The sequence below is a fragment of the Schistocerca cancellata genome, chromosome 3 (assembly GCF_023864275.1).
Source record: "Schistocerca cancellata isolate TAMUIC-IGC-003103 chromosome 3, iqSchCanc2.1, whole genome shotgun sequence".
Taxonomy (NCBI): domain Eukaryota; kingdom Metazoa; phylum Arthropoda; class Insecta; order Orthoptera; family Acrididae; genus Schistocerca; species Schistocerca cancellata.
Genome location: NC_064628.1, coordinates 619,447,160 through 619,467,060, shown reverse-complemented (window position 1 = coordinate 619,467,060; position 19,901 = coordinate 619,447,160). Strand labels below are relative to the sequence as shown.

Sequence of the window (19,901 nt, the reverse complement as noted above, 5' to 3'; positions counted from 1 at the left end):
GATTATATAACCGGAAGACAGAGATTTTGGAACCAGATTTTGAACTGTAAGCGATTTTCAGGGGCAAATGTGGACACTGGCCACAATTTATTGACTATGGACCATAGATTAAGCCTGAAAAAAATGCAAAAAGGTAATAAATTAAGCATACGGGACTTGGATAATTTGGAAGAACCAGGGGTTGTTGAGAGTTTCAGGGGGAGTATTAGACAAAAGCTGACCGAAACAAGTGAAAGGAATAAAATAGAAGACAAATATAACCGGAAGACAGAGATTTTGGAACCAGATTTTGAACTGTAAGCGATTTTCAGGGGCAAATGTGGACACTGACCACAATTTATTAACTATGGACCATAGATTAAGCCTGAAGAAATTGCAAAAAGGTTATAAATTAAGTATACAGGACTTGGATAATTTGGAAGAACCAGGGGTTGTTGAGAGTTTCAGAGGGAGTATTAGACAAAAACTGACTGAAACAAGTGAAAGGAATAAAATAGAAGACAAATATAACTGGAAGACAGAGATTTTGGAACCAGATTTTGAACTGTAAGCGATTTTCAGGGGCAAATGTGGACACTGACCACAATTTATTAACTATGGACCATAGATTAAGCCTGAAGAAATTGAAAAAAGGTAATAAATTAAGCATACAGGACTTGGATAATTTGGAAGAACCGGGGGTTGTTGAGAGTTTCAGAGTGAGTATTAGACAAAAACTGACGGAAACAAGTGAAAGGAATAAAATAGAAGACAAGTGGAGATATGGAACATTGAGAGCAGTAGAGGATCAAGTAGGTAAAAGAGGCAAGGCCCAGGAGAAATCCTTAGATGTCACAGGATATACATAATTCGATTGATGAAAGGAGCAAATGAAGCAGGTGAAACAGAACACAAATGATTAAAAAGTGAGAGTGACAGGAAACACAAAATGACAAACAGGAATGACAAGAGGACAAATGTAAGGATATGGAAGTTTATATTACTTGGTGAAATATAGAAAATGCCTATAGGAAAATTAAGGTGGCATTTGGATGGAAGAGAAGCAGCTATATGAATACAGGCAACGGCCTTACTGCAGTGGATACACCAGTTCCTGTGAGGTCACCGAAGTTAAGTGCTGTCAGGCGTGGCCGGCACTTTGGTGGGTGCCTATCCGGGCCACCACATGCTGCTGCCATTTTTTGTGGTACACTCAGCCTCATGATGCCAATTGAGGAGCTACTCGACTGAATAGGAGCAGCTCTGGTCTAAGAAAACCATAACAATGACCGGGAGAGCAGTGTGCTGACCACATGCCCCTCCTACCCACATCTTCAGCTGAGGATGACATGGCAGTTGGATGGTACCAATGGGCCACGTGTGGCCTGAAGATGGAATGCTTTGTATGAATACAGGTATCAAGAGCTCAGATGAAAAACCAGTACTAAACAAATAAAGGAGCACTGAAAGGTGGAAGTTGTGTGTAGAGGGACCATACAAAAGAAATGAACTTGAAGCAATATTATAGAAAGGGAAGAGGACATAGATGCAGTTGAGATAGGAGATACAATGCTGTGAGAAGATTGTGACAGAGCACTGAAAGATGTAAGTTGAAACAAGGCCCCTGGAGTAGGTGACATTCCACCAGAACTGAAATACCCACAGACTTCAGGAAGAACATGATAGTTCAAATTCCAAAGAAAGCAGGTATTGGTGGGTGTAAGTATCACTGATCTATCAGTTCAATAAGTCATGATTGCAAAATACTGACATGAATTATTTACAGGAGAAAGGGAAAATGGCTAGAAGCCAACATTTCGGAAGATCATTTTGTGTGAGGCATTACTGACCATCTGATGTATATCAGGAGATAGGTTAAAGAAAGGTAAACCTATGTTCACAGCTTTTGTAGACTCAGAAAAGCTTATGACAATGCTGGCTGGAATAAATTCTTATTCTGAAGGTCAGGGGTAAAATAAAGGGAGCAAAATGTTACATACAGCTTGTACAGAAACCAGATGGCAGTTATAAGGGGGTGAATGGGAAACAACAGTTGAGAAGGGAGTGAGTCAGCATTGTAGTCTATTCCCAATGTTATTTAACCAATACACTGAGCAAGCAGTAATGGAACCAAAAGAAAAATTTGGGAAAGGAATGAAAGTTCAGGGAGAAGAAATAAAAACTTTGAGGTTTTTCCAATGACATTTTAATGCTGCCAGAGACAGCAAAGGGGTCTTGAAAGATGTCTTGAAAGGAGGATATAAGACAATGTTAATAAAAACAAAACATGGGCAATGGAACATGCTCAAATGAAATCAGGAGATGCTGAGAGAATTAGATTAGGAAATGAGATAGTAAAAGTATTAGCTAAGTTTTGCTATTTGGCAGTAAAATAATTGATGATGGTTGAAGTAGAGAGGGTACAAAATGTAGAATGACAATGGCAAGAAAATCACTTGTGAAGAAGAGGGATTTAGTAACACTGAGTATGAAAGTAAGTGTTAGGAAGTCTTTTCTAAAGTTGTGTGTCTGGAGTGCAGTCATATATGGAAGGGAAACTTGGACGATAAGCAGTTTAGACAAGATGAGAATAGGGGCTTTTAAAATGTGGTGATACAGAAGAATGCAGAAGATTAGATGGGTAGATTCCATAATTAATGAAGAGTTACTGAATAACTAAAAGAAGGGTTGGTTGTTAGGACGCATTCTGAGTCATAAAGAGATCACTATCTTAGTACTGGAGGGAAGTGTGGGAGGTAAAAATTGTAAAGGGAGACCAAGAGATAAATACAGCAAACAGGCTCTAGGCTGGAGTAGTTATTCAGAGATGAAGGGGCATACATGGGATAGAGCAGCATCGAGAGCTACATCAAACCAGTCTTCAGACTGAAGACTACAATAACAGCAACACCCAACACACCAATTTTTAAAAGAATGAATGAATTATATTTTTAACAATTACAGAGAATCTCACTGTGAAGCTCATGAAACAAATAAATAGCATTTTACTTTACATTATACACATATTACATGATCAAATACATTTTCTGTAAGTTCTTCATTTAAGTTCATGACTGACATGACACATTTCAACAAATAATGTGTATTTTCATCCTTCAAGCAATTATCACATATATCACAATCACATTAACAGTAGGTTAAAAGAAAACCACGTTAATTGTGGATGTCATTGCTGTTTCAGTTGGTGATACAGTCACTGATAACTTTATGCAGTTTACAAATTTTACAAAATTTCCTTACAGTATGGAAAAATATTTACTGAACATGATTCAGTGCTCAAGTGTTTCTTTCATGAAAGTGTAAAATACACACATGCAAGTAAATGTCTAGTCAGATATCTGCTACACAAGAACACTCCTCATATTTGCATAAAAGCTACAACTGAATGATAAGAATACAGTAACTAAGAGCAAAATTTTTCTTATGTTATGGTGTTATTACATTAATAGAATTTAGCTCTTAGGTAGCAATAGAAGAGGAAAACAACAACAAGTTTAGTGTTCCTTTACTAATACACAGACAATACTTTTATGTGTACAGTGCATCTCAGTGCTGCTTGATACATGTGAGAAATTAAACTGTATATATTTCTTAACTATTTTAATCACATATTAGGAACTCCTGGCTTATTCCGAATAACTAACACAGTTTTTGTTACTTATCAAATTGTGTCACCAATTATAGGCAACAGAAAATTGTACAGGCAGTTGCCATTCTTAACCAGATTTAAGGCCACAGAGATATTTATCATATGATCACGATGCACAAACTGTGAGAATGTTGCAATTATGCCTGTGCCTCACACAAATGACATAGCAGTAAATGTTATGATGATAAACATTGCACACTAGCACATATTTAAGATAAGATGTGACCAACCAATGTTATACTGGCTGGTAGCCATATTAATGTATTATGTTCCATCCAGCTTTTGTTGGAACTGATTGCCACATAATCGTGTATCGAAAATAAATTAATACTACATGTGGGCCATTTTAACATAAGGATTTTATAGTTACCAGCTTGTGTAACAAAGAATATCTGTATCTGTATTCTTTTTTCTGAGATTACTCTTCCAAAATTTTACAGATGTATGCAGAGTGCATGAGCAGACACCCTGAAAATTCTTTTCGTAATGTCTCATTAGTTTATGTTTGTTCAATAATCTCTCTCAGACTTGACCATGTGCCAGTGGCAAAGCCAAGCACACCAAACATAATAATTAAAATATTTTTCCAGAGGTGCCAGTAACAAGTACCAAGACCAGGTGAGTCCCAGAATGTAGCCAGTTCAATAATTGCAGGGAATATGATGCCCATAGTAGACAAACTGACAGCTCCAACTAGTGAGATGAAAGGGCCTATGTTTGGCACTGCAGCTGCCACGCCCACTGCAATAGAGTAAATGTAAAAGATTGTTATTTTATTTCAGTATATTATAGAAATATTTATTTTAGGTACCAGTAATATTAATAATGACTTGAATGTAAATCTTCTTTGCTGACATGAGGACAAATTGTTTTCCTTCATGAAACTCCTGCAGATTTTCTCTAAGAGGATAAATCTTGATTAGTGTTCACCGCTACATAAAATAAATCAATCAGGTAAAAAAATCTATAACCTAATAAACTTCTACTTATAAGTTGGTGCAGACATATATAGAAAAAATAATAATAATAACATGAGCACTTTCTTTCAAAAGCTAGAAAAAGGTAATAGCAAATGGCAGGGAAACCAACTAGGATGTTAGACTAGGAGAAAGACAGCAAGACAGAACAATAGGGAAACTATAGTTGTCTCCTTTGATCAAATATCCTGAATGACTTTTCTATTTAAATTTAACAATACACCATTTTAACTCTTTTTCAGACAAAGTAAGAGCTATTTCAGGGAGTCACTGGTTCCAACACTGATTTGTGGAGAGCCTTTCACCTTACTACCACCTAGGAAACAAACGTTTTCTTTTTTATCTAGTTGTAAACTGTTCAAGCACAATATTTTTGGCAGTGTGACTTCATATGAATGTGGCAAAATACTTGCCTGCCAAAATAGAAGCTTTTTATTCCCAGTATTGTGTTTTATGATAGTCAAATACACTCCCAGAAAAAAATAATACACTTTGAATGATGAACTTGATTTTGATCTGATGATGGCATATGCCACCTGGGAGAGAGTAGATGTACTGATAATGGTTTCAACATTGTCAGCCATCAGACAGAGTAGTGGCATAGCTACCAGAGCTCCACTTGTGTCTACCCTTCAAGAGGGAATGCTCACAGCCAGAAGACTCAGTGTGATGCTAAAGTGTGAAGCAAGCAGGCAACCATGCCATGGAGATGCACTAATGCTTCCTACAGCAAAATGAGTGAATTTGAAAGGGCCAAACTGTGGCCTTTTGAGTGGTGGATTGGTCCTTCCAGAGAATTGTCACACAAGTTGGATGAGCTGTATCAGTCATGCAATGATGCTGGTATTAGTGGTCACATGAACGTTCTCACACTTGTAGATGAGGTTCTGGGCATTGATGCAGCACAGATGCCTGCCAGGATTGTTGTTGTCAGGGCAGCAGCGGCAGATTGTACAGCCACATAACACAGATGAGAGGGCTTGTGAGTCTTGATGTGTCAACATGAACTGTTGTGAACCAGTTATTACAAGTGGAACTACAGACACAAACACACACACACACACACACACACACACACACACACACACACACACCTCTAGCCTGTCTTCCACTCATGTCACAGCATCGACATTCACAGCTCAGCTTTTGCTGTCAGAGGATTACTTGGAATAAGGAATGGTGTACCATGATTTTCAGTGATGAAAGCAAATTCTGCCTGCATGCAAGTGATGATTGTTGCACAATGACATAGACACGGTGAGTGCTGTCTTGCAGACTGTATTTGTCCTTATAGTCTGAGGTGTGACAAGCTACAACTCTTATTCACCTTTCATTTTTCTGGAGGGTACACTAACCAGTGCTTGGTATGTGCAGAATGTTGTCAGATGCATTGTTTTGCCATTGTTGCAACAGCAAGGTGATGTGTTGTTCCAACAGGATAATGCTTGCCAACACACTGCTCATGAAAATCAATATGCTCTGCGAGAAGTGCAGCAACTTCCCTGGCTAATACAACCTCCAGATGCCAGAGACAGAGCCTGCATTGCCACCCATGGAGGTCTACACCATGTACCAATATGGACATTTCAGCGAGGGTCGACACCTGGTACCTCAGCACTGCACGTGCTTTTAATTTGTAAATGTAATCACTTCATGTACTCCACAAGAACTGTTGCAACAGTAGATCATGAGTAAACTGGAAACCTCTAAAAGGGTGTACTAATTTTTTCTGGCAGTGTATTTGGAATGATTCGTCATAGGAATTCAGTTTTCCCGTAAACATCATTCATCATTAACTGATTAATTCATTCATTAATCCATAAATTGTGTTCCACAAATTTCATAATGAAGGGAAGTCTTGTGGGGTGTAGAATGAGTCAAGCTAGCGTAGTACAATTTAGTTTTTGCATGTTCCATGGATCAGTGTTGCATTCTCTCATTGTTTTGTTTTTCAGTTGTGATTAATTGTTGACAACAGACATCATAAGGGAATAAATGCAGTGGGTGGCTGTCGTCAGCAAGCCCAACTGCTTGAAGAGTTGTTTACAAGAGGTTTTAGTGTGGACACCACATATTATCCTGTGCAACACACAACTTTCTTCCTCAGTGATAGACTACCCCAAAATATGAAGCCATAAGACATAGGAAAGGTATGTCAACTTTAACATTTTCAGTTTCAAAATCTAATATTTAGTATCAGGAAAAAGTTGTAGAGTTTAGATGTTTAACAATATTTGTACCACATGACTTATGGTTCACTCTCTTATCAATATTGTGGAGCTTAGTCAAAGAACATAAATGAGTATCTGTACTCTTGTTGAATCTACTGTGAGCCACAATCTTTTGTATGGCCTGTTTTTTTTTCTTCTCTTTTTATATGAATGTTTACCTTTGCTTGTGCCATGCGCATAACTATTTGTTGTATATCATTGAAATGTCTGAGGCCCTTTTCACATGGAGTGTTGTAATAAAGTGTTAAATAATATGTATATTAGTGTTTTCAATACAACTAAACAGTGGCAGAATTGTCAATATGTGAGACAACTCTCAACAACTATAAACACCCTATAATTTGGAATATTCTGTTTCATTCATTCATTTATTTACACTCATGTGGTTCTTATAATGATGAGTGGTCTAGCCATGTATAGTAGAGAAATGGATATATTATGTTTCATCCCAGTTCAGTAAAGCTCAAATATAACAATAACAACACTCTCTCTGGTACACCTGTAGTGATTATTCCCCCATACTGAAGACATTGTTTTGTTGTGTCCATGACCTAAGTTCCTTAATGCTACACTCTACATCCATTAAGTTATATGCATAAAATCTGATTATCAGCAAGCTCCCTGATATAATAATATTTCAGCTGTTCTAGGAGAAAACTGTTAATTGTGTGATAAAATGCTGTTAAAAATTCACAGACAGCATTTTATCACTTAAAATTAATATGATATGATTAATCAATTTCAAAATGGCATATTCTATGACACAATCCTTTTTAAATTAGTTTTGGTGAACTATGAATTGCGTTTTAATCATCGCATGACGTACATTTGCAATCCATTTGTAATACAGTTACAATTATTTTACATTAATAAATAATAGTACTACAATAAATAATAACACTATAAGGATATTTTTTGGAATATATATAACATTTTATCCAGCTCAAATTTCCAGTTTGTCCTGCATGAATTCATCCACTGAGTAATAACACTTCATTGTCAGTACCTCATATAGCTTTCTTTTAAGTGAACCTAAATTCATCTGCACCAACTTGTTCCCTTTTAATTCATTACAAAAATTTTCATTTCCATATATTGAGGCCAGGAAAGAACAAATTGATCAGCTGGTCAAGAAACTTAGCTCATCATGCTTTGCACTAAGAGCTCTCCATCAGTTAGTAGACAGAGAAATAATGTTGCTGTCATACTTTGCAATTTTCCATTCTGTTCTCTCCTATGGCATAATCTTCTGGGGAAATGCTGCAGGTGTTGAAAAAGTCTTCAGAATACAAAAATGAGCAGTGAGGCTAATATGTGGGGTCCCTAATGCGACATCTTGCAGAGGTCTCTTCAAATCTCTCAGGATACTTACCATCACAGGTCAGTATATATACTCACTGATGTTATTTGTAGCCACCAACAGGGAACTGTTTCAGAAAAATTGTGACATCCACAAGCATGACACAAGACAGGTGAAAAATTTTCATCAAGGCTCTGCATCTCACACTAAAGTACATAGGGGAGTTACTGAGACAGGTATAAAGGTCTTCAATAAGCTCCCCATCAATATAAAAAAGGAAATAAATAATATACAGGTTTTCAAAAGGAAACTAAAATTATTTCTCATCGAACAAACTTTCTATAAAATGAATGAATACTTAGAGTTATGATGTACAAGAGTGGGGGAAACTGCCTAAGAAAAGCACTCCCTTAAAGATAAAGTGTGATGCTGTTAATTGCAGTTTAACTGAAATTGTGGTGATAAAATGTAAATTTATCTGTTTCATTATGAGAAAATGTGAACTCCCATGTATCCCACTCTCTTGAGCATTCACTTAAACCTCTTCTTAAGGAATGCAGTTAAAATTTGTATTCATTCAAACCATGACCATGAAGAAAATTTACTTCTTTATATATGTCAGTAGCATAAAAATATGCACTGTCACTTATTCTACTATTTTAAACAATCACTTAAACTTTTTTGGCATAATGCAGGCTTTAATACTGCATGCAAGTAATTGTTCGTGTAAAATAAACCAATGTCTGTGCAATGTGATGTATAAATATTAATGTACTACTGTAATTGCATCAATTGACTTGTTCTATATTACTTGTACACTGGCTGTATAATGTGTAATCAGCAGGGCCAAATAAATAAACAAAAAAATAAAATAAAAAGACGTACCTGGTCATAAAATTTTCTTTGTTTCTAGTATCATGTGAATGGACAAAAGGTTTCCTTCAAATAATTCATGTCTATTGTACAGAAATATCAAATCTCATATATGTATAAGGGTGGCAGAGTTAATTTAAGTATTCTAGATGATGATCGACATGGTTCTTTGTGATCTTCAGTGCACATATTTCGAATGATTCTTTTCTGTATTTTTAGTATCCACACTATGTCAAGTTACCCCAAAAAACAATACCATACCTAATAATAGATTCGAAGTAGCTTGTATATGCTACTTTTCATTGTCCCTGTCAGTTGTAGTTGATAATATTTGCATTGCAAATGCAAAGCTGCTCAATTTGTTTGGTAGGTATTCAGTGTGTGCCTGCCAGCTCAAATTTTTACCTACATTTAAACCAAAGAATTTGATGAGTCAACCTCTTCTATATCTTGGTTGTTGTGTACAATCTTAATCTGCTCATATTGTGAATGTTTGGTTTTGAACTGCATCATGTGTGTCTTAGATATGTTTAGATTCAACTCATTTGGCTGAAACCAAGTTTCTAAGGTACTGAGGGCTCTGAATTGTTTTTGAATTCTGATCTCCAACTAAGACAGAAGTATCATCTGCAAACAGAACTGATGGGGAGCTGATATTTTATGGTAAGTCGTTAACATAGAAGAGAAATAGGACTGGACCTAATATGGAGCCTTGTGGAGCACCCTGATATATATATATATATATATATATATATATATATATATATATATATATGCGTTTACAAATGTCTGCTTGTGTCTGTGTATATGTGGATGGATATGTGTGTGTGTGCGAGTGTATACCTGTCCTTTTTTCCCCCCTAAGGTAAGTCTTTCCGCTCCCGGGATTGGAATGACTCCTTACCCTCTCCCTTAAAACCCACATCCTTTCGTCTTTCCCTCTCCTTCCCTCTTTCCTGACGAAGCAACCGTTTGTTGCGAAAGCTAGAATTTTGTGTGTATGTTTGTGTGTCTATCGACCTGCCAGCGCTTTTGTTTGGTAAGTCACATCATCTTTCTTTTTAGATATATTTTTTCCACATGGAATGTTTCCCTCTATTTTATATATATATATATATATATATATATATATATATATATATATATATATATATATATATATATATATATATATATATATATATATATATATATTTCCCACGTGGAATGTTTCCCTCTATTATATTTATATATATATATAGATGATGAGACTTACCAAACAAAAGCGCTGGCAGGTCGATAGACACACAAACAAACACAAACATACACACAAAATTCTGGCTTTCGCAACCAACGGTTGCCTCGTCAGGAAAGAGGGAAGGAGAAGGAAAGACAAAAGGATATGGGTTTTAAAGGAGAGGGCAAGGAGTCATTCCAGTCCCGGGAGCGGAAAGACTTACCTTAGGGGGAAAAAAGGACAGGTATACACTTGCACACACACACTTATCCATCCACACATACACAGACACAAGCAGACATTTGTAAATTTGGCCTTTACAAATGTCTGCTTGTGTCTGTGTATGTGTGGATGGATATGTGTGTGTGTGCAAGTGTATACCTGTCATTTTTTCCCCCTAAGGTAAGTCTTTCCGCTCCCGGAATTGGAATGACTCCTTACCCTCTCCCTTAAAACCCACATCCTTTCGTCTTTCCCTCTCCTTCCCTCTTTCCTGACGAAGCAACCGTTTGTTGTGAAAGCTTGAATTTTGTGTGTATGTTTGTGTGTCTATCGACCTGCCAGCGCTTTTGTTTGGTAAGTCGCATCATCTTCCTTTTTAGATATATTTTTTCCACATGGAATGTTTCCCTCTATAAAATATATATATATATATATATATATATATATATATATATATATATATATATATATATATATATACACAAAAGGATATGGGTTTTAAGGGAGAGGGTAAGGAGTCATTCCAGTCCCGGGAGCGGAAAGACTTACCTTAGGGGGAAAAAAGGACAGGTATACACTTGCACACACACACTTATCCATCCACACATACACAGACACAAGCAGACATTTGTAAATTTGGCCTTTACAAATGTCTGCTTGTGTCTGTGTATGTGTGGATGGATATGTGTGTGTGTGTGTGCAAGTGTATACCTGTCCTTTTTTCCCCCTAAGGTAAGTCTTTCCGCTCCCGGGATTGGAATGACTCCTTACCCTCTCCCTTAAAACCCATATCCTTTTGTCTTTCCTTCTCCTTCCCTCTTTCCTGACGAGGCAACCGTTGGTTGCGAAAGCTAGAATTTTGTGTGTATGTTTGTGTTTGTTTGTGTGTCTATCGACCTGCCAGCGCTTTTGTTTGGTAAGTCTCATCATCTTTCTTTTTAAATATATTTTTTTTTTCCCACGTGGAATGTTTCCCTCTATTATATTCATATATATATATATATATATATATATATATATATATATATATATATACACCTAAAAACAAAGATGATGTGACTTACCAAATGAAAGTGGTGGCAGGTCGACAGACACACAAACATACACATACCTAAAAACAAAGATGATGTGACCCACCAAATGAAAGCGCTGGCGGGTCGACAGACACACAAAAACGAACACAAACACACACACAAAATTCAAGCCCTCGCAACAAACTGCCACCCCACCAGGAAAGAGGGAAGGAGAGGGAAAGACGAAAGGATGTGGGCCTCAAGGGAGAGGGCAAGGAGTCACTCCAGTCCCGGGAGCGGAAAGACCCACCCTAGGGGGAAAAAGGGACGGGTACACACTCGCACACACACACACATCCATCCGCACATATACAGACACAAGCAGACATATTTGGTCTTTAAATATGTGTTTGTGTTCGTTTTTGTGTGTCTGTCGACCTGCCAGCGCTTTCATTTGGTGGGTCACATCATCTTTGTTTTTAGGTATATTTTTCCTACGTGGAATGTTTCCTTCTATTATAACCATATATATACACTCCTGGAAATGGAAAAAAGAACACATTGACACCGGTGTGTCAGACCCACCATACTTGCTCCGGACACTGCGAGAGGGCTGTACAAGCAATGATCACACGCGCGGCACAGCGGACACACCAGGAACCGCGGTGTTGGCCGTCAAATGGCGCTAGCTGTGCAGCATTGGTGCACCGCCGCCGTCAGTGTCAGCCAGTTTGCCGTGGCATACGGAGCTCCATCGCCGTCTTTAACACTGGTAGCATGCCACGACAGCGTGGACGTGAACCGTATGTGCAGTTGACGGACTTTGAGCGAGGGCGTATAGTGGGTATGCGGGAGGCCGGGTGGACGTACCGCCGAATTGCTCAACACGTGGGATGTGAGGTCTCCACAGTACATCGATGTTGTCGCCAGTGGTCGGCAGAAGGTGCACGTGCCCGTCGACCTGGGACCGGACCGCAGCAACGCACGGATGCACGCCAAGACCGTAGGATCCTATGCAGTGCCGTAGGGGACCACACCGCCACTTCCCAGCAAATTAGGGACACTGTTGCTCCTGGGGTATTGGCGAGGACCATTCGCAACCGTCTCCATGAAGCTGGGCTACGGTCCCGCACACCGTTAGGCCGTCTTCCGCTCACGCCCCAACATCGTGCAGCCCGCCTCCAGTGGTGTCGCGACAGGCGTGAATGGAGGGACGAAGTGAGACGTGTCGTCTTCAGCGATGAGAGTCGCTTCTGCCTTGGTGCCAATGATGGTCGTATGCGTGTTTGGCGCCGTGCAGGTGAGCACCACAATCAGGACTGCATACGACCGAGGCACACAGGGCCAACACCCGGCATCATGGTGTGGGGAGCGATCTCCTACACTGGCCGTACACCACTGGTGATCGTCGAGGGGACACTGAATAGTGCACGGTACATCGAAACCGTCATCGAACCCATCGTTCTACCATTCCTAGACTGGCAAGGGAACTTGCTGTTCCAACAGGACAATGCACGTCCGCATGTATCCCGTGCCACCCAACGTGCTCTAGAAGGTGTAAGTCAACTACCCTGGCCAGCAAGATCTCCGGATCTGTCCCCCATTGAGCATGTTTGGGACTGGATGAAGCGTCGTATCACGCGGTCTGCACGTCCAGCACGAACGCTGGTCCAACTGAGGCACCAGGTGGAAATGGCATGGCAAGCCGTTCCACAGGACTACATCCAGCATCTCTACGATCGTCTCCATGGGAGAATAGCAGCCTGCATTGCTGCGAAAGGTGGATATACACTGTAGTAGTGCCGACATTGTGCATGCTCTGTTGCCTGTGTCTATGTGCCTGTGGTTCTGTCAGTGTGATCATGTGATGTATCTGACCCCAGGAATGCGTCAATAAAGTTTCCCCTTCCTGGGACAATGAATTCACGGTGTTCTTATTTCAATTTCCAGGAGTGTATATATATATATATATATATATATATATATAAAAATATATATTCTTTTCCCCAGACAGAAAAATAGTATGCGCCATTTGAATAGATGCTAACTCTTTACTTTCTGTTCGATAAGTAGGATTTAAGCCATTATAGGGCACTGCTGCTAATGCCATACTTTTCAAGTTTGTAAACAAGCAATGCATGGTTTACAGAATCAAATGCCTTTGGGGGTTGCAGAAAATTCCTGCCACCTTATTTCTCTTGTCTAATGATGTACTTATTTCCTCAATGAAACTGTTTAGTGCATCTATGGTCTTTTTCCCCTGCTGAAAACCAAATTGATTGTTTAGAATAACAGAATATTTTGCAATTAAGTTTTGGATTTGTGCAACAGCTAGTTTTTCAAATACTTTAGATAGGACTTTGAGAATTGAGATAGGACAATAATTGCCATGCTCTCTCTTGATCCCTTCTTGAACAGTGGTTTGACTTCTGAATATTTCAGTACCTCTGGGAAACAGCCCTCTTCAAAACATTGATTTATTATTTGAGCTAGTGGGTTTGCAATTCTTTTGTGTACCACTTTACTAACTTTGGTGCGTATTCCATCCCAACATGCAAATTTTTTGTTTCTTAATATTGGAATAGCATTTTCTACATCCTCCACAGAAACTTTTAAGAATGTTGTAAAGTTTCCAGAGTTTTCACCTAGGCCAAAGGGATTTACTTTTTTGTGATAATCTGTTACACCTATGTCAGACTTGGGTACATTTATAAAGAATTCATTAAAGTACTCTGGTATTTGAGTTGGACTTACAATAATTCCTTCAAAGTCATTTTGACAAAGAAGAAGAAGAAGAAGGGGGCAGAGAGAGAGAGAGAGAGAGAGAGAGAGAGAGAGAGAGAGAGCAGCTTTACATATTATAATACATAATTTCTATGAACTCTTTGTAAGTCCAAATACAGACAAACTAATTATCTCATTTTGATATAGATGTGTTATGGTTCTTATACATTAGTTGGTAAAAGTAGCCACTGCAGGCTACTTCCACAAAGTGTGTTAACAACTATTTATGACTAATGTTAATGTATTAATGCTGATTATGTGATCTATGTTCATCTATATTGGGAGAAAAATGTTTACTTTGATACAAGCTACTGGTATTTCTCTTCTGCTATTACTCAGCTGTTATTTTTATCTAACACTTTAACCAAAGCATCTGTGTAGTTTTACACAGCTGTCTACATACTGACAAAGTTATGATCTAGTTAATAAAAACGTTGGAGATATGCAAAATTTATCTTCTTGTGTCAATATATTACGATAAATTCAAGGACCAGGTAAAGAGATATTGTTTTCCTTTGTTTTTGAACATCCGGGTGTTTTTAATTCCCTGCCTAATGTCTGTGTCTAGCCTATTAACTAGTTTGGGTCATGTAAGGACCATACTAGTTTTACAGTGATGTTGTTGTCTGCCATTTCTGGTGTTCTTGGTAAAGCTTAGTGACTGCTTTCTTGTTAATACCTTCAGCATTTCTGTTAGCCCAATAGTCTTTTTTTCCCTCCTGAACTCTGTCTTGCATTCCTCAGATCATTTCCTTATATCATTGTGGTTAACTTCTGTAAAGGATGTTAGGAATGGTCCGGTTTCAATAGCTAAATGACAGTTACCCCTCTTAATTATTATGTCTTGCCTAATATGAAATTCTGGAAGGTTTTTCTCTGTTTGTTTGATCCAAAGGGACACAGATGCTTTACCCTTGTTGGCTACTTTGAAGATCTGATAGGACAGCTTATAAGGTTCCATACTGTACAGTTGGCTGTAGAACACTAGTTGTCTTCTTCTCATTGCATTGGTGAAGTTATTTTCTTGATTTTGGCAGAGTTCACAATTAGGTTTATGTCATTGTTTTCAATCCTCTAGGATCCTTGGTGCCACTAACTTTCCTTTCTTGTAACTTGAGGAATCTCATTGACGTCTTGTTACTTAGTGATAAACATTCTGCTGGTTAGAGGACTAAAGCTCTGACCACTGTGTTATGATATCTTAGTTTTATTTTGATCAACAGCTGTTTCAAGATGTACATTTTTCTGGTAGCATAGATGCTCTCTGTAGTTTCATTTTCCTTTGTTCAAAAGCTACCATCTCACTGGGATCATCTGAAATCCATTCCACAAGATACTTTATGGTTTGGATCTCTTGATATGCTTGTTAGTGTTGCCTCTAATTGTTATCAGGCCATCTTGAATATTGGTAAAGATTTTGGTCTTTTTCATTTTAATCAACAGGCCTGTCCCCTGTGCTGCTAAATGCAGTGCCTGTAGTTACAAAGAAGCCTCTCACATGGCATTTTCCAGCAAGGTCAAGTCATCAGCAAAGTCCAGGCATGGAATCTTTCTGCTGTCTACTTTGATCCCTGTCGTTAGCCCAGTGTTTGCTGGTAGAGATTTGGTCCATTCCCTGATGACTTTTTTTCCATGACATAGTTAAATAATACACACTACCAGGGAAACACTAGTACACCCTTTTAGAGGTCTCCAGCTTGCACAAAATTTACTGTTGCAACAGTGCATATCGCGTGCATGAGATGATTACATTTACAGATCTATAGCACAAGCAGTTCTCAGGTACCAATGTTGATCCACTCCGAAACACCCATACTAGTATATGGTGTAGCTTTCATGGGCAGCAATGTGGACACTAACTCTGGCATCTTGTTGATCATACAGATGGCAAATGCTGCCCTGGGACATATTATGCCACACCTGCTTGATCTGTTCACATTGTTCTGTAGAGTTGCTGGCTGACGAGACCCATCATATCCCGCATGTGCTCAATTGGAGACACATCCAGAGATCACGATGGCCAGAGCAGTTGCTGCAGATCTTACGGAGTAAATTGATTTTCACAGCCAGTGTGTGGGCAAGGAATATTCTGTTGGAATTACACATCATCTTCCTGTTGCAAGCATGGCAAGAAAATGGTCTAACTACATTTTGCACATACCAAGCACTGGTTAGTGTCCCCTCCAGAAACATGAAAGGTGAACAAGAGTTGTAGTTTGCCACACCCCCAACCTTAAGGACTGGGGTGGGGCCAGTGTGTCTTAGACAAATACACTCTAAAAGACAGCACTCACCCTGTCTACATTGTATGTGCAAATGGTCATCACTTGCAGGCAGAGTCTGCCTCCATCATTAAACACCATGGTGCTCCATTCCATCTTTCTAGTGATCCTCTGACAGCAACAGTTGAGCCATGAACATCGGTTCTGTGATGTGAGTGGAAGACTGGCTAGAGGTGTGTGTGTTTGTAGTAGTCCCACTGTTAATAACAAGTTTGCAACAGTTCATTTTGATACATCTAGACTCACAAGCCCTCTTATCTATGCTGTGATAGCTGTAATATCTGCCACTACCACCCTGACAACATGAAAATCCTAATTGGAATCTGAACTGGATGTCCAGAATCTCATCTATGGGTGTGAGAATGTTCACATGACCACTATACCAGAATGATTGCACAACTGATGAATCATATCCAGCTTATGTGGAAATTCTGTGAAGGGACCATATCATTATTCAGAAGGCCACTCTTTGGCCCCTTTCAAACTCACTCAGTTGGCTGTAGGAAGCATGAGTGTGTCTGCATAACATGGTCACCTATTTGCTTCACATATTTGCTCCACAGCGAGTCTTTTTCCTGTTACCATTCCCTATTAAAGGGTGGGTACAGATGGCGCCCTGGTAGCTATGCCACTACCTTATCTGTTGATTTTTTGGCAGATGATGTTGAAACCATTATCAGTACATATACTATACCCCAGGTGGCATAAGCCATCATCGCATCAAAATTGAGATCATCTTTCCAGGTGTACAAATTTTTTTCTGGTAATGTACATGAAATGTTGTCTCATTGCCTTACCCTTATATTGATCAGGAAACTTCTTGACAGCTGTCCCCTGCACTCTACATTGGATCTGATGTTTTAGAGCATGGTCTCATGTGTCTTTATTGAGAGTCCATAGCTAAACTATGAAAACTGAAGGTTATCAGTTTTATAATAATCTAGATGTAATTACCATAAATATTGGTGTGAACAGAATAACACTAGTAATAATTTTATGTTAGTATACTTTACAGAAGTAGCCTGCATGTCTATTCTACCTATTAATGTACAGATTGACTCATTCCATATCTCTGTATGTACTCCTTCATTGTGGCATCTGTGAAACACAGTGCATGAATGAATGAATGAATGAATGAATGAATGAATGAATCACTTGTGAGATCATTTATGGTTCTGTTTCAGAGAACTCTTCCTAAAAACAAGTCTCACTGGTAGTTAACAAGCACTTTCAAAAATTTGGGTCTGTGTATATTTAATAACCACTAAAATATCCCATCAAGTTATCACAAGATTTAAATAGTTTCTACAAACATTTTCAGACCTGGAGGGGTTAAAACCACCCGAAAGTGTTCTCTGACTGGACAGTGTATAAATTATACCTGTCATTTGATCTAATACATTAAGATGATGATTGTGTCAATTTTCATTCTATAATAGAACATTGCACATATGGGTACTTAAATAAGCAACATTATGAAATAGTTAATGAAGTTATAAACCTCTTACCTGTGCATAAAACAAGAACTGTCCTTAAGGCATACTCAGCTAACAATCTGTAGGAGCCAAAATAGTGCTTGGATGCGTTCCAGATGACTTCAAAGGGAACATAGAACTGCAGCGCATATGTGAAGAAGATTGCCACTGCAATCTTGATCTTAACCAACTGGGCCAATCTGTAAAAATATACAGTTGTTATGGATGTGCTTAATTTGGACTGTTCACACTTTTTAAATAAGCTTTCTCTCTCTCTTTCTCTCTCTCTCAATCTCTCTCTCTACTCTTTACTCTCTACTACAGAGCGAGGTGGTGGATTCAGGAGGATGATGGCTCAGAATCACATGCAGCTACCCAGATTTTGACTTTCCATGATTTCTCTAAAATTTTCCTAAATCACTTCAGGCAAGTGCCAGTATTGTTCCTTTGAAAGGGCACAACCAGTTTCGGTACCCATTCTTCCCTAATCTGCACTGCACTTGTGCTCCAATTCTAATGACCTCTTTAAACAGTAATCTCCTCGTCCTCCTTCTACTCTCTACCATCTCTCTCCTCCCCCTCCCCCTCCTTCTGCCTTCCCCTCTCTCCAGTGTAACTGATACATGGAATGTTTTCATACGTGTCTATCTTTGTTGACTGTTTCAATTTGGAACACATTATTTTGTATTGCCCAGTTGTCTTGATGAGCTCCTTTCATCAATCGTGTGGTCACTGCATGAACTCAAACATATATAGCAGTAGTGGTGGGAGAGGCGGGAGGAGGCTACCATTACAACACTTAAGGAGAGGGACAAGGGATGTAAGTAGCACACACATCAGAAGCAGCCAAGCAAATTATCTGTCAACAATCACCACACAAAGTATAACCATGAAATGAGATAGAATTATACCTGCCTAATGGTACAGATTACAGGTTTCTGGACTAACATATTAAAGGTATCAGTTGAAATAGAGATTTCACGTAATATATCATACAGTTATAGAGTTGTCAATTTTACCAATACATGAGCTCCAATGTACAGTTTATTAAGAGTTAACTGGCCACTTCATCTTTAAACTTAAGAAAAATCCTGGGAGACAGCGAATTCTGTAGACTGAGGATGCTAGAAAACACATGTGCATCAAAGAACATAGTTGATACTGGGAATCAAACTCAGGCATAAATAGATGCTTGACACTATAATTCTAGTAGACTCCTATGGGAGCACTGTGTCCACTGCATTATACCCGACCAACAGAGTAGAAAGGTCTACTTTGTACTGTTAAAGATAGTCTAAGTATCCATAAACTAGGCATGTGCCACATTCAATCCAGTGGGGTTCTGACAGGAAATACAGCTTGAGTCACTTAATGACTGCTAGCAAAGCTCATCAAGTTAGCAAAAGACTTAAATGAATTCTATAAATGCTTTCACATTCAGAGGGATTATACCCATCTACTACTGTTCTCAGACTGGACAGTATATACATTACAGCTGTCATTTGAGTTAACAGGTTTAGATGACAAATGGGTAAATTGGTTTGGTAGGACAGATAAGGGGAAGTGCCAAGAGCATAAGCAGCAGTCCTACCTGAAGCAGCCAAGCAAATGGACAATTGCCGTGCATTGCCCTAATTAAAATCATAAAATTAGATGCTATAAACCAGGATTGAGAGAGAAAGACACCACCATATAAAGAGGGACAGAGATTTTAATTTAAGAGGGGATTGGTGCTTGCTTCACAGTTTATCTCAGGAGACAACTAATTCAGCAGTGCTAGGAAACACTAAGAGGGTTCTGTTTCATAGAATAACTGCACAGTTGTACGAAAACAAATGTGCATGAAAGGACTGTATAGGTGCTGCAATTTTAACTTGGC

General features: G+C 38.7%; 1 protein-coding gene across 1 annotated transcript in view; it reads right to left on the bottom strand.

Annotated features, from left to right (window-relative positions):
- Positions 1 to 2,958: 2,958 nt before the first annotated feature.
- LOC126176863 (proton-coupled amino acid transporter-like protein CG1139) overlaps positions 2,959 to 19,901 on the bottom strand; it is a 112,834-nt gene continuing 95,891 nt past the window's right edge. Inside the window, exons 9-10 of the mRNA XM_049924054.1 lie at positions 18,056 to 18,222; positions 2,959 to 4,390 (exon numbers count right to left, since the gene is read on the bottom strand). Coding sequence (XP_049780011.1) covers positions 4,149 to 4,390; positions 18,056 to 18,222 — 409 coding nt within the window. The 3' untranslated portion in view covers positions 2,959 to 4,148. The remainder of the gene's footprint in view (positions 4,391 to 18,055; positions 18,223 to 19,901) is intronic.